The 25,282-nt window shown below is 39.7% G+C and overlaps 1 protein-coding gene across 1 annotated transcript in view; it reads left to right on the forward strand.

Annotated features, from left to right (window-relative positions):
- Positions 1-25,282, forward strand: part of LOC144889605 (uncharacterized) — a 78,739-nt gene that overhangs the window by 11,708 nt on the left and 41,749 nt on the right. Inside the window, exon 2 of the mRNA XM_078770502.1 lies at positions 7,352-7,784. Coding sequence (XP_078626628.1) covers positions 7,364-7,784 — 421 coding nt within the window. The 5' untranslated portion in view covers positions 7,352-7,363. The remainder of the gene's footprint in view (positions 1-7,351; positions 7,785-25,282) is intronic.

Consider the following 25,282-nt stretch of genomic DNA (forward strand, 5'->3'; position numbering starts at 1 on the left):
ATCCTCTTCACATTTCAAGTCAATCAGATGAAAGTTGAGGATTTTAGAAATTTGAAATTGTTGTTGACTTTTGGCCTGTGTTGCTCTTTTGGCATATGGTGATCTCAAAAATAGTTGTTGGTTGAATTCAGTTTGCTGATATGTAAATCCCATTCAAATTTCAAGTGAATTGGATGAAAATTGAGGATTTTAGAAACTAAAAAAAAATGTGGTTGACCTTTGGCCTACGTTGACCTTTTGGCTTACGCCGATCTCAAAAATAGTTGGTGGTTTAATTCAGTAAGCCGATATGTAAATCCTATTCAAAGTTCAAGTCAATAGGATGAAAATTAAGGATTTTAGAATTGAGGCTGACGACTTGAGAAACTCAGTTGGGAGGTTTACTGCCTGGTCTTCATGTCACTTTGTCAAGAAAATCATAATTTCTTTCATGACCGGGCAGCGAACGTCATTATGTGCAACTTTACGTCACTCCTACGGACGTGAAAACATTTGTTTTCCTTAAAAATATATTTAAAATAAATGAAATAGTACATAAATTAACAATAAAATAAGCTAAAAAAACAATTAAAAATACAATAAAAAAGCACATTAAAAATATATAAATATGTACGTACAGTATACTGTAAGTACGCGCAACTGCTGATTCTCATTCAAAACAGAGGTGACGTACAGTATTCCTTTACTGTGTCTAGCCATGGGTCCGAAGAAGGATAATGCTAGTGTTTCCAAGCGTAATGTGGTTACGATGGACAATAAGTTAAATCTGATTAAAAGGTATGGAAAAGGTGGAAAAGTGTCGGTATTAGCGCACAGACCTTATCGCGAATCAGAACCGCAATGCGTCATGGGATCGGAAGGGGGCAATAGCGCCGCCACAAACTACACCATGGAATTGCAGCTGGCCCAGTTTTTTAAACCATTGATATTAAAATAAAAAGTAGCCTATAACCACCAGGATTTTATGCTGATTCCGAATCTGTGTCTAAAACGTTTCTCCGATGTGTAGTTCTTGGGTTATAAGCGGACAGACAGACACACACACACACACACACACACACACACACACACACACACACACACACACTCCTCCTTTATTTATATAGACATGGCAAACTATAGAAGAGGCCCCTTTGTATGGTACGGCCGTGTGGCAAACTATAGAAAGGCCCCTTTATATGGTATGTGCCATGTGGCGAACTATAGAAAAGGCCCTTTTTATGGTGTGTGCCACGTGGCAAATGATAGAAGAGGCCCCTTTATATGGTATGTGCAAACTATTGAAAAGGCCCCTTTGTATGTTATGTGGCAAACTACAGAAAACGCCCCTTTATATGGTATGTGTGTCCCATCTGGCAAACTATAGAAAAGGCCCCTTTATATGGTATGTGTGACATGGCAAACTACAGAAAAGGCCCCTTTATATGGTATGTGGCAAGCTATAGAAAAGGCCCCCTTATATGTTATGCGCCATGTGGCACACTTGAGAAAAGGCCCTTTTATATGGTATGCGCCATGTGGCAAACTATAGAAAAGGCCCCTTTATATGGTATGCTCAATGTGGCAAACTACAGAAAAAGCCCCTTTATATGGTATGCGCAATGTGGCAATCTATAGAAAAGGCTCCTTTTTTGGTATGTGCCACGTGGCAAACTAAATAAAATGCTCCTTTTTTGGTGTGTGCCATGTGGCACATGATAGAAAAGAAGGGATATTCTTGGGAAAAATGGCAATGATTCATACAGCTGCATGAAGTAAATTTATTTTATTTGCTCGATAATCTGGTGGACTGGGAGAAGAGATCCTGGAAGACCATCGGCCTGTTAGACCACTTGCGCTTACGCAGTGTTGACGTGAACGACGCATTGGAATGTTTGACGGTACGGCGAGGCGATCATGAGAACGAAATGGCAGTCTATAATATGCTTGAAGAACTTAATGATTTTCAGAATAAATACATTTTAAAATAACTTATTAAGCTTGTGTTCATTATTTACAAAAAGGCCGACCTGTCCCGTTGGCTGTCTTTAATTTCTCTCTGGACAGCGCCATGGCAGATGAGGAGGACCGCATGGCATGAGGACACAAAAAACAACACCTTTATATGTGCAATCCATGCTTTTCAAAAAAAGAAAAAAAAAGAAAAAAACGCATCGCCACATCAATTCTGGAACTTTGGTCTGACCAGAGACCAATATATTTTTTTCGGCCTTATTTGGCATTTTATACTTAGATAAGGAATGTCCCTTCTTTTCTATAGTTTGCCACATGGCACGTACCATATAAAGGAGCCTTTTCTTTGCCCCTGGCATTTTTCCCACAAATGCCCCTTCTTGTAACATGTTAGAATGATAAGGTGGTGCAATAGCCGCTGGATAAAATGGTGGTAAAACCTGGAACTTTTTTTAACTTTGCACTTTCAAATGTTCATTTAAATTGAATTAAATACTTGAATATTGTTTAACAGAAATCGCCTTCACAATACTCGTACTTTCAAGAACCACGGTATTGTCATGCAACTCCGATTAATATCAGAGTTGTGGATAGCCTAAACGGTCTTATTGGAGGCAACTACCCAAACACGGATTCGGCTATGGCTGCACGGGAGGAAGAAGGGAAATGGAGGCTGCAGTGAAAGCACTTAACTGCAGCACGCCGGCGTAGCTCCGGTCCTGTGAGAGGAAATTAACTCAGGCGGCACAGGTTTGAATGCGGGATGCAAAATAATACAAGGGTTTATTCAAATGAAAAAGGCAGGACAGGAAAATGTGCGCCGATAATAAAATAAGGTAGCTAAATTGGGATCCCACACACAACAGATTTCAAACACGAGACGAGGGAGATGAATACGAAAATAAAAACGTCCGTTATGTAATTGGGTACGCGGAGCTCGGTCTTAGCTGTCTTGTCGTCTTCAATTCCCGGCCTCAAAGAATCCTCTGTCCGCCTCGCACGCCCCGCCAGAGCAAATGCCCTCGCCGCTGCACCCGAGGTCCGTGCACCAAGCTCCAAAGCACCACGAGGTCCCACAGCAGGACAGCAAGCTCCACTCAGGCTACACCTCAGCCCAACTCGGGTCGGGGTCCATGAACTGCGCTGCCAGGAATCCAACTGCTTGGGATCAACTACTGAACTGTGAAGTGCCAGGAATCGAACTGCTCTGGGTCAGATCTTCTCAACTGCGCAATGGCCACTGTGCACACGAACTCTCAACTCAGATCTCACTCCTCACTCTGGTGCACATGAACTCTCGATCCAACTCTGAACTGAACTGCCAGCCAAGGCGTCCGGCGCTGATAATATCTCTGGCCGGTGACGTCAGCATTGGCACACTGCTCTGCCAATCATAGCCTCCACTGCCTCGCCGGCTCATCCAGGGGCATGCCCACTGCGACACTCTCACTCCCATCCTCTCTTCCTTGGTCTCAGCACGTGCTATGCGAGGCGGGTAGGCCTCTCGGAGGTGCAAATTGTGGTGGCGATTATCGGTGGCGTTCGAGCCCGATTTCTTCCTGAGTCATGTCTGGGGGGAAGGGCGTCATTAATGTTGTACTGAAGGTCCTAACTAGTGTCTACGTGGTCTGTATTGCTATAAGGGACAAAGTTTTGGTTACCAGCTGAGACACACAAGGGCTCTACTCATTAACCCCTACACTACCTAACACACGAATCTCCTGGTAGATTCACAGTTGTATACCTTGACCGACAAAACGCCTAAACACACAGAACTTATTACAGGTAGATTCCCTATCGTGACAGTCGAAGCATGCTACCTACTCAGATCTACTCTGCTCTACATATATCACTACCCAAATTCGCAACAGTATCTATATATATAAAACACAGTTTGTGTGTGTGTGTGTGTGTGTGTGTGTGTGTGTGTGTGTGTGTGTGTGTGTGTGTGTGTGTGTGTGTGTGTGTGTGTGTGTGTGTAATGTTACCGGTAGACTCCTAAACGGAGAGGCTTACGTGCTTGATATTTGGCATAGACATGCCATTGAGCCTGGGACGAACATGGCCGACCTCAAAATATTTGACGATCCATATTTTTTATTCATATTTACCTCAGCGCATTTCAGCGCACGGAATCAGAGCAGGTGGGCACTGATTCGCTCAGAGCGATCACGTGATGACGCTATGACGCTATGACGCTATGAATGCTACGAACGCTATGACGCTGTGACGCTATGAAAAAAAAAATCGCTATGACGCTATGAATGATGTGACGCTATGAAAAAAAAAAATCGCTATGACGCTATGGTGCTATGAACGATATGACGCTATGATGCTATGAACGATATGACGCTATGAACGATATGAACGCTATGACGCTATGGCGCTATGGAAAAAAATCGCTATGACGCTATGAACGATATGATGCTATGAACGATATGAACGCTATGAATCTATGACGCTATGAAAAAAAATTGCTATGATGCTATGAATGATATGACGCTATTAACGCTATGAATGCTATGACGCTATGAAAAAAAAAATCGCTATGATGCTATGAACGATATGACGCTATGAACGCTATGAATGCTATGATGCTATGACGCTATGAAAAAAAATCGCTATGATGCTATGAACGATATGATGCTATGAACGATATGAATGCTATGACGCTATGACGCTATGAAAAAAAATCGCTCGCTTTGCCAAGGGGCTCGCTCCCCCCCCCCCCCGTTCCCCTCCCCTCCCCCGCCCGGCAATGCCGGGTACTTCTGCTAGGCCCGGCAATGCCTCCCCTCCTCCTCCCCCTCCCCCCTCCCCCCTACCCCCTCCCTCTCCCCCCTCCTCCTCCCTTCCTCCCTTCCTCCCCCTCCCCCGCTCCCCCCCTCCCTCCCCCTCCCCCGCTCCCCCCTCACCCTCCCCCTCGCCCCTCCCCTCCCCCTCGCCCCTCCCCCCTCCCCTCCCCTCCCCTCCCCCCTTCCCTCCCCTCCCTGCCCGGCAATGCCGGGTACTTCTGCTAGTATATTGATATTTAGCATGAGAAGGCCTGGCACGTAAGAGGGACAGGATTGTGGTGAAGAAGACTCGATGCAGTATGAGGCCGATTGACGCTGTGTTCTGTGCTTATCAATAGAATGTCCAATGTCCATCTTCTAAACTGTGACTCAACGTCGGCATGTTAAAGCGCACAAGGCCAGACTGGTGATGGATGAGACTGCTTCAGTGGCGCTAAATTTCTGGATTTTTTTCACGATCTTTTATGTCATTATTTTATGAAAATTGAAGTATGCATTTGGACACTTAGTGCGGCCTCATATGGAATATTGTTGCGGTTTTGGTCACCACAAGTCTGGAAAGAAATAGCTGCTTTGGAGTGGGTTCAGCACAGGGCTATTCTAGGTTGATTCCAGGCCGAGCTAGACTCAACTACGAGGAGCGCCTGAAGGGGACAGCTTTATAAGGAGGCGGTTATGATGGGATATGATAGATGTTTAAGATAATGAAGGGTACAGACAAAATAAGTGCAGAATAATTCTGCAGCAGAGACAGTGACAGGACCAGGGACCAACAACAACAACAATAGGCATTTTAAGGTTATTTCCTTGCTGGAGAGGGGGTTAGCCTTGTGGTCCCCATGACAATCTTCTCCATTTTGCCCTATTTTCAGCATCTTCCCTTGTGAACCCCCTTGCCCGCATTTCTTCTTCCACCACCTTTAGCCAAGTCTTTCTCGGTCTTCCCCGTCCTCGACTTCCTTCTACATTTATTTCCATCACTCTTCTCAACCAGTCACTTTCATCCTGCCTCAATACATGACCAAACCATCTCAACCTGTTTCTCTTCACAGCATCAATCACAGGCTCTATTCCCATCATCTTTCGCAATTCGTCATTTGTCTTCCTCTCTTTCTCAATGATACTCTGCACATCCACCGAACCATTCGCATTTCCACCCTTTGCAGCCTTTTTTGCTGCTCTACGTTCATTACCCATGTCTCGCTCCCATAAATCATGACACTTCTCACACGTGCAGCATACACCTTTCCCTTCAGCTTCAACGACACTCCCCTCCTCGTCAGCAGGCCACTCAGTGCTGACGATCAAGCTTCGATCTTGTATACAAAAAAAAAAAGATGTCAATGACAACATAACCAATAGATAAATTTAAATTTGGATTTGATTGTGGTGAAGAAGACTCTGCTAATATGGATATGTCGTACAAAGCCGAATGACACTTTGTTCTGTGTTGATCAATAAAGTGTACATCTTCGAAACTGCAACTCAACATCGGCTTGTTGCATTGTGCAAGGCCATACTGGTAATGGATGAGACTGCTTCAGTAGCGCTACACTTCTGGATTTTTAAAAACGATCTTTAATATCATTATTTTAATAAAATTGAATTATGTACTTGAGCACTTAGTGAGGCCTCATCCAGAATATTGTTTCCATTTTTGGTCACCACAAGTCGGAAAGACATAGCTACGATTGAGAGGCTTCAGTGCAGGCCTACTTGATTGATTCCGGGCCTAGCTAGACTCAACTAAATACAGCAGAGACAGTGACAGGATCAGGGACCATAGCCGAGTAAAGAAAAGAAGAGTTAATACGGTAGTAAGGTAAGGGTCTTTCACTCAGAGAGTAGTTAATGCATAAGATGGTTTCCGAGAAAGGCGGTGGCAAGAGAATCGATATATAAGTTTAAATTAGGATTAGATAGGTACCTGGAAGCATTAGAGATAGAAGAGTGTCGGGATATTGGCAAGACGTTTGTGACTTGCGCATGGATTGGGAGATTGTGTGCATATGAGTGAAGTGAAGTGAAGTGGTGTCGTGCCTGTGGGGGGTCTTGACAAGCGGTTATTGTTGATGTTGTGTGTTTGTCATCTAAGAACCGCCATCACCCAAATCTATCCCCCCCCCCCCCACACCCACCTCTGAAAAAATAACACAAAAGATTGCTTTTTCTCTTTTTGTTATTTAAACAATGAAAATAATTTTGTTTCCTCATTTGTATTTGACTCGCTTGGGATATCTATGGTTGTGCCACATTGTCTCATCCACATTTCTCTCCTCATTCCCCAAATGAAATTGCATCGTTTTGGTGGATGAAATTTGGCTGGTGTTGACGTGGCGCAGCATAATGGGCCGAATGGTCTCCTCTAGTTTACTCTGGGTTTGTTTTCGTCTCTGTTTATAAACACTCACATTCATTAGATGCTGATTGATAATAAATCTTTCAAAATGGGACACAGCGGGTGAACAAACTGGATGCAAACCCCGCATTTATTGGATAATAATTGATTGGATTGTCAATGGAAATAACTCAAAAACATTCCAGTAAAGAAAATAACATGTATAACTTTTCTGTGATTAACATAAGCATTGTATCCTTGGCAGGTCATCGGTGCAATGGAGAGCTTCTTGGAATGGCTCATGTCCCAAGGCCTGAGAGCAGAAACAGCCCAAGCAGTGATCGATAAGCTTGGAATTGAGAATCAGAAGGTTATTCGAGCTTGTACTGAGTCGGATCCATTGCGAATCGAGCTCCTTTCTCTCTCCAAAGAGAAATTACAATTTGCAATGTATGCTGACTTCTGTAAATTTATGAATTCTTTTTCGAAGCCACAAGATGTCCAGATTGCAGGATCTTCTCTGTTGGGAAGTATTTTCGTCAACTTGGAGAATGTTATTCGGGAACTTTCCCGTTTCTGTGAAAAGATTTTCAGATCCCAAAATGTGCAGTTGGAAAATGTTCGTGGTTTCTCTGGAATCGGGTTCAGTGATGTCTGCAGCCTCCGCTCTCAGGATGATGGATTAAGAGCCATATCTGGTATGTGACTTTTTAATACAACATCACACGTCAACAAATATCTTGATCTTCTACCATTGTTTTTTTTGTATTATTTTAACCTGTGTAATCTCTTTTAGTGCAGTTTTGTATTGTCTAATATTAATGGATTTTTGATGTAGATTACAAGGTAAATTTTAGCTCACCTGGAACATATTTCCGGGGAGCTTATGGGATGGCACGTCTTCAGTCTGTCCATAAACACTTGCAGCTTCTTCTCCGAAACTGCTAATGGGATTGTGACCAAACTTGGATAAAATTATATTTTGTGTGTTGGAACTCAATTTTATACACGGCATTAAAAATTTGGAGTTCAAGGAGGAGGGAGGGAGGGTGGGTGGGGGCTGGTGAGCGGGCCTGATATCCTAAAATGGTTATTTGCTGTCTTATCTGAAACTGCATTGACGATTTTGAAAAACTTGACCACAACCTTCATCACCCGTGATGTTCACTTTTTTTTTAAATTGGGGTCTATTTGCCCCTATTATTTTTTCTGGGGGTGGGGGGGAATTGCATTAAATACCTCGGTGTTCCATGTCTAACGGTACATTTAAGTTATCTGCATGCAGGAAGTGGTTTGTTACCTCTCTTAAGCCATGGAAGGTTTATCCTTGTTTTCCCACGCTTTCTGAAAAATATGAAGACGCTTCATCGTAGTCATATTGTAATCGGCTCTGTACCTCCATATGTCTGTCCGTCATGCTGTCTTCTCCTGAACGATTGTGTAAAAATTCGTCTACTTGGTTGTTATGATCACATGGCAATAAGGTGTATTAGCAGTATCATTTTGACCCCACCCTCTTGGTACATTAGCAAAAATGGAATACAGTACCATATAGTAGAATAGCAAAAAATGTAATTCGGGGCATATTTTTAAACATTTTTTTCATGTTACCTTGTATATGCAATCAGCATTGGGGGACACATGAGATATGAAAGGTATACATGAAAGATATTCTGAGGATATTGTGTGAGAATGATCTGACTGTTGTGGTGGAGTGTGGGCAGGAGATGCAGGAGTACTTGGCGAGTGAAAAGAGGCATTTGAGAAACATCGGCTGAAAATAAGCATGGAGAAGACCGAGGTGAGGTGGGTTGGGCAGAAGAGAAAAGAAATGAATATCAGGTTGGAGGGGAAGGAGATCAGATAAGGAAATAGGTTTGAGTAAAACAGAGGCAGTGATGCGGAGGAGGATTTTGGTGGGTTCAAAAGTGTGGAGGAGGGTGCAGTGTGTAATGGCGGACAGATTTTAATGACATGAAAGGGCAGGTTCTGATGTGATGTGTAACACCGGCCTACCTTTAGGGTCTGGAGACAGTGGCACTGACAGAGATACACTGACAGACTGCAGGTTTGCAAGAACAACTGAGTCAAGAGGATTGTGGGAGTGAAGAGGGTGGATAGAAGGAGAATGGATGAACTGAGGGAGGAGATTGGTGTGCAGATGAGTTTGACCGGGACATTGGTGAAATGTCGGCTGAAATGGGCTTGACATTTGGTGCGGATGGGGGAAGAAAGAATGGCAAAGAAAGCAGATAGGTTGAGCAAATATGCTAGGTGGAAGAGAGGTAGACTGTGTTGAGGTGGGAGGATTGTGTGAAGAAAGATATCAGTAAAGTGGGTGTGGTTGGAGGGTGGAGAGAGTTGGCTGAGGACGGAGGGGATTGGAGGAGTATCACGGTCAAGGCTGGGCAGAAGCTTGGTATCGTTTGTCCTCCTTATAAAGGGAAGAGGAGGAGAACAACAACAACAACAACTCTCCACATTTTGTGAAAATGAATAAAAGTTCCAGTACCTTGTTATGTTCTGATATGCAGGTATCATGTTCTTCGGTTGTCCGTCCGTGTGTCTGCTGCAATAACTTGTGAATTGTTAATGGGATTTTTTTAAACCAAATTTCAGACAGGTATGTAATACCATAACAAAATAAGTAATATGTCGGAACAAAATAACATTGTAACAAAATAATATCGCAATATGTAGTAACAAAATAATATAGTAACAAAATAATACAGTAATGTGTTGCAACAAAATAATGTAGTAACAAGGTAATATAGTATCAAAATAATTATCGCTAATACAAAAAAAAAAAAAAAACACCTTTAGAGGCCATTTTTCCCCGCAAGCGGGGGTTGGCCTTTTTTGGGCACCGTGGTTGTTGTTGTTTTTCGGTCACCTTTTTGAAGCAATGTTTTACGGCCGGGTGCCCTTCCTGCCGCCAAACCTTCCTTACCATCAACCGACGCCTTTTTTGTTTTTACTATATGTGCTAAAATAATTTTGTTACTATATTACTGTCGCTCCGACCGACCGATCATCTGTCCGTGTACCTTTGTGCACATGATATTTCAAAAAACCATTGAACATTTAGCTTTCCTATTGCAGATATCTATCCCTCACGTCATTATCTCAACCTGATTAGATAACGGCTGTGATTGGCTAAATTTTGGAGAATGTTATTCGGGAACTTTCCAGTTTCTGTGATAAGATTTTCGGATCCCAAAATGTGCACTGGGACAACGTTTCTGGTTTCTGTGGAATTGGGCTCAGTGATTTCTGCTGTCTCCATTTTCAGGATGATGGATTAACACCCAAGTCTGGTACGTGACATATTTTTTAAAACAACATAGCATGTCAAGCAGTAACCTTTATGTTCTGTGATTTATTTATTCATTTTTACCCCTGCCACCAAAGGTGGATGGAGGTTATGTTTTCACCACTGTTTGTTTATGTGTGAGCAGAATATCTCAAAATATTATGGATGGATTTTGACAAAACTTGGTGGGTGGACAGGTTGTGTGTGTGTGACGAGGACATGTTGGTTAGATTTTGGTGAAGATCCGGATGCGGGTCCTATAATTAGCCATTCTGACGCATTGCAGGAGACAGGGTTTTGCCTTCTTTTTTTGAACCCACATGTGATATCCGGTCACAATCCTTTGTTTTCTATGCTCAATGGGATAATGAGGTTGTACCTGAGCCAGGGATTACTTCATTGTTTTCCATGATTGCTTTTGGATAACGATAGCATGAGTTTTCTGGAACTGGAATATTGAGATTTTTGCAGATGGGTTGGTGGATTACTCCACATTCCTTGTCGTGTATTTGGGTGTCGTCCAAACAGCATTTTTGTCCATCGGTTGTTTTCTCATATAGTTGTGGTCTTTCCCCAAATGGTGTCAATCTCATCTCCACTATTTTGTTTGCCAGCTTTTTCCAGTCTTCGTTGTTCCTCATCATCCTTGTACTCCTCTCCTTCACGTCCTTGTTACCCTGCGCTCACGAAGCGAAAGGCAGGGTTTAGCATTCGGGTACGTACGTGCATGTCTGCATTTTAAAAATTCATTTTCTCGGCAACCGTTGGTCCGATTGACATGAAATTTTCGCCATATGAGGGCCTCCTCCTGTAGAATATTTTAGTGATTATGAGATCACAGGTCACGTGGTGCAGGTGTCATCTTGGAAAAACTAAAAACCTTTGCACCTCTATCTCATAAAGCGCTGCACATAAATAATTGAGACAGGTCTCATTGCAAAGAACTCTCCATGCGGAATAACATTTGTGAATGACAACGTCAGAGGTGCCGCCGTTATGACGTCATAATTCGACAAGTAAAAAACTTTATCCGATCAGGATGAAATTTCTTAAGCACCTTTTCTCGGTATAAATTGATGCAGAAATGAAATTATAATGACGTTGTAGGTCACGTGGTTTGGACGCCATATTGTTGCGAAAATCCTGAAAAACCACTGAAATCAAATTTTCTCCAAAACAACTGAAAGATTGAGGCCAAACTTTGCAGGCAGAATCGCATACCCAATACGAACAAAAAAGTAAACAAGTACAAATACATTCAAAGTACACCGCCCCATGCCAAATAATTAAATATGCTGCAGCGCGGCATTGCCGGGGTGCCTCCGGTGCCCGGCAATACCGCAGTGCAGCTCATTGAGGCTGCATTGGGAGGGAGAGGTGTACACTAATTGATTGATTAATTGTATAATTAAAATCAATAAAAGATTATCACAAAATATTTTCATAATCAATTGGCCAATCGCATAACTAAACCACTAGTGCTTCATCCGAAGATGTATCTTTTAGAAATTTAATTAAATAAGTCATTTATAAAAAATTAAATAATTATTTGATTACTCAATAAATAATTAATCAATTAATCAATAAATAATTAATAGATGAAATGATTAATCAATAAATCAAAAATATCCTTGATAGCCACATCACTTGGTCACTCATGTCCAAATATTAGCTTCCCAGCTCAAAAGGTGCCTGAGATATTGGCCAAATGAGAAAGAAAATAAATAAATGATTAATAATGAAAATAAATAAATAATAATCATAAAAAAATTAAATTATTAATCAATTTGGTCAGAGAACACATAAACTACCACTATTTCATCAGAATCTGTAACTTAAAAAAAAAAAAAATTCTTGTCATTAATTGAATAATTAAATAATTAATCGATTAATTGATTAATTTATAAATCAAAAATATCCTTTGCAGCCAAATCACCTGGTCATTGGCATGTCTAAATGTCAGCTTCCTAACTCAAAAGGTGCCTGAGTTAATGGTCAGAAGAGAAACGAAATTTGATTAATTAAATAAGTACTTAATTAATCGCTAATAATTAAATAACTCCTCAATTGATTGATTAATCAAAAAAAAAAAAGACAGTTTTTGACAAAGGACTTGCTCACTATTGTGCCGAAAATTTCAGCTTCCTAGCTCAAAGGATGGTTGAGATATCGTCCGGACAAACAAACAAGAAAGCAAGAAAGCAAGAAAGCAAGAAAGAAAACAAGAAAACAAGAAACCAGAGTGAAAACTGAGTACTCTCTTTCAGCGTGCGTCACTGCCGAGCCCCCTTTGGTGCCCGGCAATGACGATTTGCAATGCCTGGAGATGGCATAGGAAAGGAGCGGTGTACAACAAGTATACATACATTCAAAGTACACCGCCCCATGCCAAATAATAAAATATGCTGCAGCGCAGCATTGCCGGGGCGCCTCAGGCGCCCGGCAATACCGCAGTGCAGCTCATTGAGGCTGCATTGGGAGGGAGAGGTGTACACTAATTGATTGATTAATTGTATAATTAAAATCAATAAAAGATTATCACAAAATATTTTCATAATCAATTGGCTAATCGCATAACTAAACCACTAGTGCTTCATCCGAAGATGTATCTTTTAGAAATTTAATTAAATAAGTCATTTATAAAAAATTAAATAATTAATTGATTACTCAATAAATAATTAATCGATTAATCAATAAATAATTAATAGATGAAATGATTAATCAATAAATCAAAAATATCCTTGATAGCCACATCACTTGGTCACTCATGTCCAAATATTAGCTTCCCAGCTCAAAAGGTGCCTGAGATATTGGCAAAATGAGAAAGAAAATAAATAAATGATTAATAATGAAAATAAATAAATAATAATCATTAAAAAATTAAATTATTAAACAATTTGGTCACAGAACACATAAACCACCACCATTTCATCAGAATCTGTAACTTAAAAAAAAAAAATTTTTTTGTCATTAATGAATAATTAAATAATTAATCGATTAATTAATTAATTAATTAATCAACAAGTACACATACATTCAAAGTACACCGCCCCATGCCAAATAATTAAATATGCTGCAGCGCGGCATTGCCGGGGCGCCTCCGGCGCCCGGCAATACCGCAGTGCAGCTCATTGAGGCTGCATTGGGAGGGAGAGGTGCACACTAATTGATTGATTAATTGTATAATTAAAATCAATAAAAGATTGTCACAAAATATTTTCATAAGCAATTGGCTAATCGCATAACTAAACCACCAGTGCTTCATCCGAAGATGTATCTTTTAGAAATCGAATTAAATAAGTCATTTATAAAAAATTAAAGAATTAATTGATTACTCAATAAATAATTAATCGATTAATCAATAAATAATTAATAGATGAAATGATTAATCAATAAATCAAAAATATCCTTGATAGCCACATCACTTGGTCACTCATGTCCAAATATTAGCTTCCCAGCTCAAAAGGTGCCTGAGATATTGGCCAAATGAGAAAGAAAATAAATAAATGATTAATAATGAAAATAAATAAATAATAATCATAAAAAAATTAAATTATTAATCAATTTGGTCAGAGAACACATAAACTACCACTATTTCATCAGAATCTGTAACTTAAAAAAAAAAATTTTTTTGTCATTAATCAAATAATTAAATAATCAATCGATTAATTGATTAATTAATAAATCAAAAATATCCTTTGCAGCCAAATCACCTGGTCATTAGTATGTCCAAATATCAGCTTCCTAACTCAAAAGGTGCCTGAGTTAATGGTCAGAAGAGAAAGGAAATTTGATTAATTAAATAAGTACTTAATTAATCGCTAATAATTAAATAACTCCTCAATTTATTGATTAATCAAAAAAAAAAAAAACGTTTTTGACAAAGGACTTGCTCACTATTGTGCCGAAATTTCAGCTTCCTAGCTCAAAGGATGGCTGAGATATCGCCCGGACAAACAAACAAGAAAGCAAGAAAACAAGAAAACAAGAAACCAGAGTGAAAACTGAGTACTCTCTTTCAGCGTGCGTCACTGCCGAGCCCCCTTTGATGCCCGGCAATGACGATTTGCAATGCCTGGAGATGGCATAGGAAAGGAGCGGTGTACAACAAGTACACATACATTCAAAGTACTCCGCCCCCATGCCAAATAATTAAATATGCTACAGCGCGGCATTGCCGGGGCGCCTCAGGCGCCCGGCAATACCGCAGTGCAGCTCATAGAGACTGTATTGGGAGGGAGAGGTGCACAATGCACTTTGGCGTCCGTTGATGCTGCACTGCGTGCATTGTGTACAAATGCACTTCTGAGGTAAATGTGCACAAATAATACTTCTGAGAGTGACATCGGCGGGCAACTAAAGTGCCCGCCGATGTCACCATGTGGCACCTTGAAACAGAATTGGGAGGGGCTGTTGTACAAAAAAGACCATAACGATTTGGTATTATATTTATTGAAATGACGTAAGTTGGCAAATTGTCCACATTTTAAATGCATAGCAAAATGACTCATATGTTCACCCACAGAGCATAATAACAGGATTGAAACAAGTAGAGTTAACAGGTAACAATGTAGCAAACACAGATAACAGGTAACAGCATACGCAATACCTCTTAGTAGGTATTGGAGGAACATACTGCTATTGGAGGAATCTACCAAACCTCTCTCTAGCATGCAAAAATGGTCATAAATTCAAACAATTCCAGAACCATGGTAGTATCATCAAGAATCACAGACTGTGTTTCGAAACATTTTTGTTTTAGAGCAACTTCTCTCTGTCCATCATGTACAATATTGGTATAACCACATTCAGTTTCTTAATCCTCTTCAAACATTTACTTTCTACATAACTCACAACCCTTTACTTTCCACATAACAACAACTATATAACTGGTAGAAAATCATACTGATGTAGCTTTGTGGTCACGATGAAAAATAGTAAAGCATCGAAAAACAAATGTAAAGGGAAATGAAGAACCCAATAGGATATTGTAACGGTTTTGAGAAGTGTAACGGTTTTTGAGAAGTGTAACAATTTTGGAGGAAGTGTAACGAATGTGAAACGTATGGTTTTGTTGTGTGTAACACCCTCGTAATGTAAATAATGGTCGCAGCCGTCCTCCTAGTTAATTCCATGAAACTTACACACAGGCCACGATATATCTTTTTAAATAGTGTATTTCCTTATTCTATGTAGGCTAAATATGTGTTTCCCACTAGATTGACTGCATTGTATCAAACGAAATAAGCGTAGGCCCCTTTCAATTTCCCCAATCATCTCCGCTCTCCAAAGTTCCTTTCAAAAGCGGTGCGAGTGGTGTTCAATCCCGCAAGCCGCCATTGCCCATGTACTAATCTCGGAGAAGAGGGGGGTAGGAGCCGCCAACTCACAGGCGTGGCACGTCGTCATGATCAAAAGAGGAATCGGACAGCCCTAACAGCCAACCAGCACCGCGGTTAGCGACCCGGTAGGCGTGCCCTCGCAGCCGGCGGCTTGATTCCGCCCGGAGTAATAAAAGCGACTGGAAGGGACTGCTTCGGGAGATGAGAGAAGAGGTGACCTGCGAGAGGAGCTGTGAGTGAGCTGTGAGCTGTGAGACGAGAGACGCTCCAAACCCAAAAAGGAGAGATACTTGGGGAGGAAACAAGGTTTGAAGAGACGCGCTGAGAGGAGGGAGACGGCTCCACCAGAAGGAGAGGAACAGGTGTGACCGAGCCAGCGCGTGACGTCTACAGCATCGGCAGCGGATACGCGACCGAGGGTTTTCCCGCCAAAAACGCGAGGAATTGGGAGCTGCTACCTCCAGCCCTGCCGGTTGCAGGGACCTGACCCTGCCTCCCTCTCCAGCAACCCACCTCCGCCATCCCTGCCTGCAATTTCCCCCATGTAAGTGTGAACGTCGTCTGTCTTGAATGTTGTCCTGGGGTTAAGTAAAATGAATAGTATAAGTTAACGATTCACTGTGTGACTGCTTCTTCCATCCATTGCTTGTGTGTGTATAATAAATCTGTTCTTCCTCCGTACTCTGTCTTCTTCTCTTTTCCTTCTCTTTCGGTCGCTTTAGAGGTTTCCCGATTGAATATCTGTGGTGCGATCTGGTCAACGTCGGGTGGAATCGGGCCAATTGGGGATCCTGTAACGGTCGCGGTTGGACCATCCGCTCGGCCCATCATAACATCTAAACCGCGATCTGTAACAATATGGTCTTGTTGTCCTCCATTTATATATTATGTAACTGCTTTGAAAGCTTGTTGGTACAACCACATTCACTTTCTTACTCCTCTTCAAACATTTACTTTGTCTTTCCTTGCTGTAACTCCTTCACTTGTAGAAAATCGCACTGATATAGCTTTGTGGTCACTATAAAAATTAGTGAAGCAACTAGAAACAAATGTAAAGGGAAATTTCGAATCCAATACGATATGGTCTAGTTGTCCTCCATTTATATGTGTCATGGCTTTCAAAGCTTGAACACACCCAGTACTTTCACAAATGTACTTCAAATGATCTTCCTTATGTGTAAGACCTGAGAGAGTATCCATATTGAAGTCACCCATTATAATCTTTGCATTTGAATTGCATTCAGTTGCTCCAATGAAGTTCGTAAGATCTGCGAGATCACTTCTTTCATATTTTGGGTGAAGGGAGAGGAACATAATTAAGGCTACATTTAACTTACAAATGATTATTTGACCTTTTCCTGAAGCTAGTTTAAAGCCTGAGCATGAAAGCCAAACTAAATCTGTATTCTTTTTCTTGTAAATGACTAATCCCATTGATTTCGACGAAACATCGATTCTTTCAACTATTTAGAAATCTTCAAGTGCAATCATTGAATTGTCTACATCAGGTCCTAGTTTGGTCTCAGCTATGCACAATAAATCAGAAAACCCTAAATTATTATCTTTTCTTAAACATTCAAGATGATCAGCATCTTGCAAACTGTTAATATTGATATATGAAACCTTGTAATCAGTTAACACCATATCATCCTTTGAGCACTCGAATGCCTTCTCATCCAAAAATTTGGGTGAACATTCATGAACAGCAGATGCTTCCAGTCGAGCTAATTCTTGTTTTACAGATGGATGACAATAAATATAACCTCTTTGAAAATTCTTCAGAAACACACCTTCTAAAGTTCTTGACCGACTGACAGCAACAAAGAAACAACCATGTTGTCTTGTAAAACTTTGACATTTTGTTGTGTAGTCGACCATAACTCTGTCTCTTGTGATTCCTTGTGCTGCATTGCAGGTAATGGCATATGCAAGTACTAATGGATATTGAGTCCGCCGAAAACTTACTCTCTCTGTTGATTTTTTCCATGTTACAATCTCCTTCAATGGCTTTATCGGTACTGCATACCTGTCTAGGCTACACTTAGCGTTGCAGATACTTCTTGTCATGACACCAGTATCATCATCAAACCTACACCAAACAATGCTATTTTTGGTATCCACATCAACTACATAACCAAATGTGCCATTAGTTAGCTTGTCAACTTTATTGATGTTGCTTGTAATTTTAATAGGTGCACCACTCTTTAGGTGAAGAAGATTTGGAAGACCCTTGAGTTGTGTTTCGTTAGCTTTGCTGAGATCAGGCATAACATAACTTTTCTTACTTGGAATATCTTTTGCTGGTAAAATATACGAATCTCCATGTAGCCTCTGAATCTGTTCATCATTAAAAGCATCCTTGACCTGATGTGTTTTTGCAATCAAAACTTGCTTCCTATCTTTGTACCAAGCATTTTCATTTCTCGTTGGACATTCCTTAACCCGAGATTTGAGGACCTCTATGTCTTCATATGTTACTTCGTCCCTACCTATACGTGTCTGAAGTTCAGAGAAAGCAATGTCATCTTTAGATCTCATTTTCTGAGTTAGCATATACATTCTGATGTATCGTTTCCATGTATTCACAGCTGTAAAATTTGCACGTGCTCTGATTGTAGGTGTTTCAAATATTCGCTTGTCTAGAACAGGTGGTAGTTGTAATAAATCACCAGTTATTATTATGCTCAAACCTGCAAACGGTCCATCTTGTTTTCCAAGAATCTGTTCCAACCTTTGATTTATCTTGAAAAACAAATTACTTCCCACCATACTTATTTCATCAAGAATGATTATCTTTACTTGCAAGAAGTCGTTTGCAAGCTTGGCCTCACTTGAAAAGTTCAGAAGTCGTTCAAAGTTTTCACCACCCATCATTTTCAACTTCCCATGGATTGTATCCCCTGATTTCAGGTGCTTGGCTGCAGCAGCTGTTGGTGACATGACCAATAGGAGCTCTTTGTTTAGATCTACACCTGATTTCATGTGTTTCACCCACAGTGCTTGAATGAGTGTATTGATCAGGTACGTTTTTCCAGTCCCAGGATCACCACTGATGTACAAGCTGAACTGTTGATCATCTGGCATCTCAATCAAGTCATCAAATATTTTACGTTGTTGCTGATTTAAAGAGTTGATGTTTTTGTTTAGCTTTCGTCTTTCTTCAATATTGACTGATTTTCCATCATAAATCCTTGATGCCTTTTTCATAAAATCAAGAATTTCCTCATTTGTTGTTGTTTCTTCTTCAACATATTCACTTGGTTCCTCTACTTCATCATCGTCAGTCATATCAAAATTCTCAAGCTCAACCAAGAGGTCCTTATTTGATTCAAATTCCTTCCGCTTATTATCAACCTCTTCATGAACATCTCGGTATTTACTAACTATGCTGTTATAATCATGTATTTCAGCAACTTCATTTCAGAAGGGACAGAAAAGCATCATTAGTGCCTTCATGTAAGAATTCTCATCTTCACTGCTAAGGGAGTATCTTATGATAGCCCTTCTCTTTCGCTTTCTGAGTGTCCCCATGTTGTTCATTAAGACAAGAATGCCAGCATGTGATTCACATTTTTCATCCTCAACATCAGAATTATCATCTTCCGGAATATTGTCCAAGTTATTGTCTTTCTTGTTACCCCGATTATAAATGTCATAGTCACTTGTGAACTCTGCCAAGGTCAATTTGTCAAGTGATGCTGGCCTGTTTTCATAATATTGCACGATATTTGGGTGGAATATGTCGTCATTGTCACCAAGATCTTCAATGTTTCCTTTTAGCAGGCCGTCTCTTTTAGCAGGTGGAGCAGTGTTTATAAACTTCTGTTTCCTTGAGAAGGCACACATTTTGTATCCAAAAAGACGGTATATGAGTTCCTGGAGTGACACTTCTCTTGTATCATCAAGTACCTTCCCCAGCTTCTTAAGTTTCACATCTTTTGAGTCTCCACTTCGAGATTATTGCTCCTCAATTGCTTGAAGCAACTTGCTTTGTCCAGTCTCGGCTTTCAGTATATACCCACAGCAATACTCTGCAACACTGTAAGGATCACTAACAGCTTGAAAGTCCATATTTGCATTGTCTGCTTCTAATAGGCTTGGATTGAAGTTATTAATGAAAACATCTTGGCATGAGCGTTTGTAAAAAACTTGTAACTTTCTTTTGGTAACAGTCGACCTTAGAGCCTCTAGGTAGACCTCATATGGCATGCCTACCCTATCCAACGTTTCAGGAAAACTCATGGCTAAGAACTTTGAGCGACATTCAGAACCATATGTTTGTCTCAAGATGTATTTCTTTATCTTGGTGGCATTGACTTTAGCTGTCTTTATATTTTCAACAGGTGTATCTTTGGAAAATGCCTCGAGCACTGTTGTCCTCATTATGGGATATTTGGGGAAACCAAAGCGACATACTGGTAAAAGGAGCTCCTCACCTTTCTCTTTTCCATCTAGTGCACCATGACCTTCTGTCTCTTTTATTGTTATTAATTTCTGACCTTTCTTCTCGCAGGTAGAAGTATAGTTATGTGTTTGGTATTTTGCTATTAGATTATTAATACCAGCGTTGTCTGATTTAGTTTCCTTAGTTGTCTTAATTATGCTGTCAATGAAGGTCAGGAAACTCTCTTTTGAGGACTCACTGTTCACATCAACAGCTGGTGGAGGTTTACCTGCCTCATCAGCCAACCAGAGCACATAATGGGCCTGCGCACTTCCTCTTTGCTGAAATTCAATTCTGTAAAAATAGTCAACTACCTTGTACTTTCCTAAGCTAATAGGTTTCTGTAATGCCTGCAAAAGTGTTCTAAACCTTGCATCGAAATGGTGGACAACATCTACTGGGTATTTCTTGAGAAGCATATAGTTCTGTTTTTTGCTCAAGCCTTCAACTTCCTGGGTTGCCACGTGTTTATTCTTTTCCTATTCTAATAATGCCTTCATTAGTTCTATCCAGTTGAGCTCATTTGCACTCTTTGTGTAAAATATATGAGGAGACCCCAATTGACGAAGCATGGCAAAAAGCTTTTCTTATTCTCTTGGAAATAGGGTGCTGTACCTCTCACATTTTTAAAAGCCTTAAAGCCCAAGTCTGTTCTTTCCATGTATGCCCTGTCCATGTCCTTGATAGATTGCTTTGTATATTTAGTTCTATCCATTTTGGTCTTTCTGAAGAATGTTACACGCGATCTCTTTATTTCAAGTGCTTCTTTGACATGATATAAGAAGCAAATATACAAATAATCATTAATGTATCGGCGGTCTATTCCATTAAGCCTTTGTTTGATGTAATTGCTAAACATAACCCCTTTGTCTACACATGTTGATAAGTAGCCTCCAATACCATGAGGAAACAAATGAGGGAAAGCTTTTTCCTCAATGTTAACAACATCTTTCCAGTTTACAAATTTACCTTCTGCAGTCGGTGCCAATACAACTTTCTTCCAAGGTGTTGAATAATTATTTTCAGGTGTAGTTGTCCGCTCATGAGTCAGAATTAACTGTGCCACCAAGTCAGTAGCTCCATTTGCTCTATCAGTTTTAGTGTTGAATGTCTCTAACATTGTGTCCTCGTTAATTTCTGTAATAAAATCAGGAATATTGGCATCACTGCTTCTTTGTTCCTGCTGGCTTCCTTGAGATGGGCTTCTTTCTGCAGCATCTGTGTTCTCTTCACCATTTTGAATAATACCTTCATCCTCATCAGTTTTACCTCCTGAGGCATCTTGGGCATCTCTATTAGCAAGTGCTTGTGTGATAAAGTCATCCAACCTTCCTCCATCAAATACTTCTTCTTTGAAAAGAGGATTATGCAGTTTGAAGTAATTGAAATATTCTAGAACTTTGCTCTTCGATATCACCTCCTCTACGACACTGCCTTTGTAGTTTGGCTTTCGTTTCAGGGAGATTGGTATAAATTCCTGATTCCGGGGCAATATTTTCTCCATTGACTGCTTCACATCAGCTTCAACTGTTATCATTGGCCCCCGCACTTTGAAGTCTGGTGATCTTGGCAAGTGAGCAATTCTGATGAAGGGAATGATCAGTTTCAATAAGAAGGCCTCGCATTTGTAAAGTTTCATAGACTCATTTTGAAATTTGTTTGGCAGATTGGATATAATGAACTCAAAGGCTTTCTCATTGCAATTTGGAACTCCACCTTTTTTTATTGTATCCTTACATGCCTTGCATACGTAATAATTGCCATCCATGGATACAGTCTGATCATTGATTGTCAGCTTACTTAGCTGTTCTCCTTGGAAAGTTGTCTTTGCTCACTCAAATATTATTTTAGTCATGCTGGACTTTGGGCGATATCGGCACTCTGACACACATATGTAATTCATTGAAGTGTTTTCAATAAGCTTTTCTTTGCAAAATTCAAAGCCTAATAACCTCTGATGTTGATTCCGATCTCTCTGTCTTTCAAGTCTTTTTCTCTTTTCTACCTCAGTTTCTGCAGCTATCCGTTTTTGATCACGAGATTTTTGTTCTTCTAATCTTTGACTTTTCTCTACCTCAGTTTCTGCAGCTATCAGTTTTTGATTACGAGATTTTTGTTCTTCTAATCTTTGACTTTTCTCTACCTCAGTTTCTGCAGCTATCCGTTTTTGATCACGAGATTTTTGTTCTTCTAATCTTTGACTTTTCTCTACCTCAGTTTCTGTAGCTATCCGTTTTTGATTACGAGATTTTTGTTCTTCTAATCTTTGACTTTTCTCTACCTCAGTTTCTGCAGCTATCCGTTTTTGATTATGAGATTTTTGTTCTTCTGATCTTTGACTTTTCTCTACCTCAGTTTCTGCAGCTATCCGTTTTTGATTATGAGATTTTTGTTCTTCTAATCTTTGACTTTTCTCTACCTCAGTTTCTGCAGCTATCCGTTTTTGATTACGAGATTTTTGTTCTTCTAATCTTTGACTTTTCTCTACCTCAGTTTCTGCAGCTATCCGTTTTTGATTGAGATTTTTGTTCTTCTAATCTTTGACTTTTCTCTACCTCAGTTTCTGCAGCTATCAGTTTTTGATTACGAGATTTTTGTTCTTCTAATCTTTGACTTTTCTCTACCTCAGTTTCTGCAGCTATCAGTTTTTGATTACGAGATTTTTGTTCTTCTAATCTTTGACTTTTCTCTACCTCAGTTTCTGCAGCTATCCGTTTTTGATCACGAGATTTTTGTTCTTCTAATCTTTGACTTTTCTCTACCTCAGTTTCTGTAGCTATCCGTTTTTGATTACGAGATTTTTGTTCTTCTAATCTTTGACTTTTCTCTACCTCAGTTTCTGCAGCTATCCGTTTTTGATCACGAGATTTTTGTTCTTCTAATCTTTGACTTTTCTCTACCTCAGTTTCTGTAGCTATCCGTTTTTGATCACGAGATTTTTGTTCTTCTAATCTTTGACTTTTCTCTACCTCAGTTTCTGCAGCTATCCGTTTTTGATTATGAGATTTTTCTTCTTCTAATCTTTGACTTTTCTCCCACCTCAGTTTCTGCAGCTATCCGTTTTTGATTATGAGATTTTTGTTCTTCTAATCTTTGACTTTTCTCTACCTCAGTTTCTGCAGCTATCCGTTTTTGATTACGAGATTTTTGTTCTTCTAATCTTTGACTTTTCTCTACCTCAGTTTCTGCAGCTATCCGTTTTTGATTGAGATTTTTGTTCTTCTAATCTTTGACTTTTCTCTACCTCAGTTTCTGCAGCTATCAGTTTTTGATTATGAGATTTTTGTTCTTCTAATCTTTGACTTTTCTCTACCTCAGTTTCTGCAGCTATCAGTTTTTGATTACGAGATTTTTGTTCTTCTAATCTTTGACTTTTCTCTACCTCAGTTTCTGCAGCTATCCGTTTTTGATCACGAGATTTTTGTTCTTCTAATCTTTGACTTTTCTCTACCTCAGTTTCTGTAGCTATCCGTTTTTGATTACGAGATTTTTGTTCTTCTAATCTTTGACTTTTCTCTACCTCAGTTTCTGCAGCTATCAGTTTTTGATTACGAGATTTTTGTTCTTCTAATCTTTGACTTTTCTCTACCTCAGTTTCTGCAGCTATCCGTTTTTGATCACGAGATTTTTGTTCTTCTAATCTTTGACTTTTCTCTACCTCAGTTTCTGTAGCTATCCGTTTTTGATTACGAGATTTTTGTTCTTCTAATCTTTGACTTTTCTCTACCTCAGTTTCTGTAGCTATCCGTTTTTGATCACGAGATTTTTGTTCTTCTAATCTGAGACTTTTCTCTACCTCAGTTTCTGCAGCTATCAGTTTTTGATTACGAGATTTTTGTTCTTCTAATCTTTGACTTTTCTCTACCTCAGTTTCTGCAGCTATCCGTTTTTGATTACGAGATTTTTGTTCTTCTAATCTGAGACTTTTCTCTACCTCAGTTTCTGCAGCTATCAGTTTTTGATTACGAGATTTTTGTTCTTCTAATCTTTGACTTTTCACTACCTCAGTTTCTGCAGCTATCAGTTTTTGATTACGAGATTTTTGTTCTTCTAATCTTTGACTTTTCTCTACCTCAGTTTCTGCAGCTATCCGTTTTTGATCACGAGATTTTTGTTCTTCTAATCTTTGACTTTTCTCTACCTCAGTTTCTGTAGCTATCCGTTTTTGATTACGAGATTTTTGTTCTTCTAATCTTTGACTTTTCTCTACCTCAGTTTCTGCAGCTATCAGTTTTTGATTACGAGATTTTTGTTCTTCTAATCTGAGACTTTTCTCTACCTCAGTTTCTGCAGCTATCAGTTTTTGATTACGAGATTTTTGTTCTTCTAATCTTTGACTTTTTTCTACCTCAGTTTCTGCAGCTATCCGTTTTTGATCACGAGATTTTTGTTCTTCTAATCTTTGACTTTTCTCTACCTCAGTTTCTGTAGCTATCCGTTTTTGATTACGAGATTTTTGTTCTTCTAATCTTTGACTTTTCTCTACCTCAGTTTCTGTAGCTATCCGTTTTTGATCACGAGATTTTTGTTCTTCTAATCTGAGACTTTTCACTACCTCAGTTTCTGCAGCTATCAGTTTTTGATTACGAGATTTTTGTTCTTCTAATCTTTGACTTTTCTCTACCTCAGTTTCTGCAGCTATCAGTTTTTGATTACGAGATTTTTGTTCTTCTAATCTTTGACTTTTCTCTACCTCAGTTTCTGCAGCTATCCGTTTTTGATCACGAGATTTTTGTTCTTCTAATCTTTGACTCTTCTCTACCTCAGTTTCTGCAGCTATCCGTTTTTGATCACGAGATTTTTGTTCTTCTAATCTTTGACTTTTCTCTACCTCAGTTTCTGTAGCTATCCGTTTTTGATTATGAGATTTTTGTTCTTCTAATCTGAGACTTTTCTCTACCTCAGTTTCTGTAGCTATCCGTTTTTGATCACGAGATTTTTGTTCTTCTAATCTTTGACTCTTCTCTACCTCAGTTTCTGCAGCTATCCGTTTTTGATCACGAGATTTTTGTTCTTCTAATCTTTGACTTTTCTCTACCTCAGTTTCTGTAGCTATCCGTTTTTGATTATGAGATTTTTGTTCTTCTAATCTTTGAC

The sequence above is a fragment of the Myxine glutinosa genome, chromosome 1, assembly GCF_964187855.1.
Source record: "Myxine glutinosa chromosome 1, kmMyxGlut1.1, whole genome shotgun sequence".
NCBI lineage: Eukaryota > Metazoa > Chordata > Myxini > Myxiniformes > Myxinidae > Myxine > Myxine glutinosa.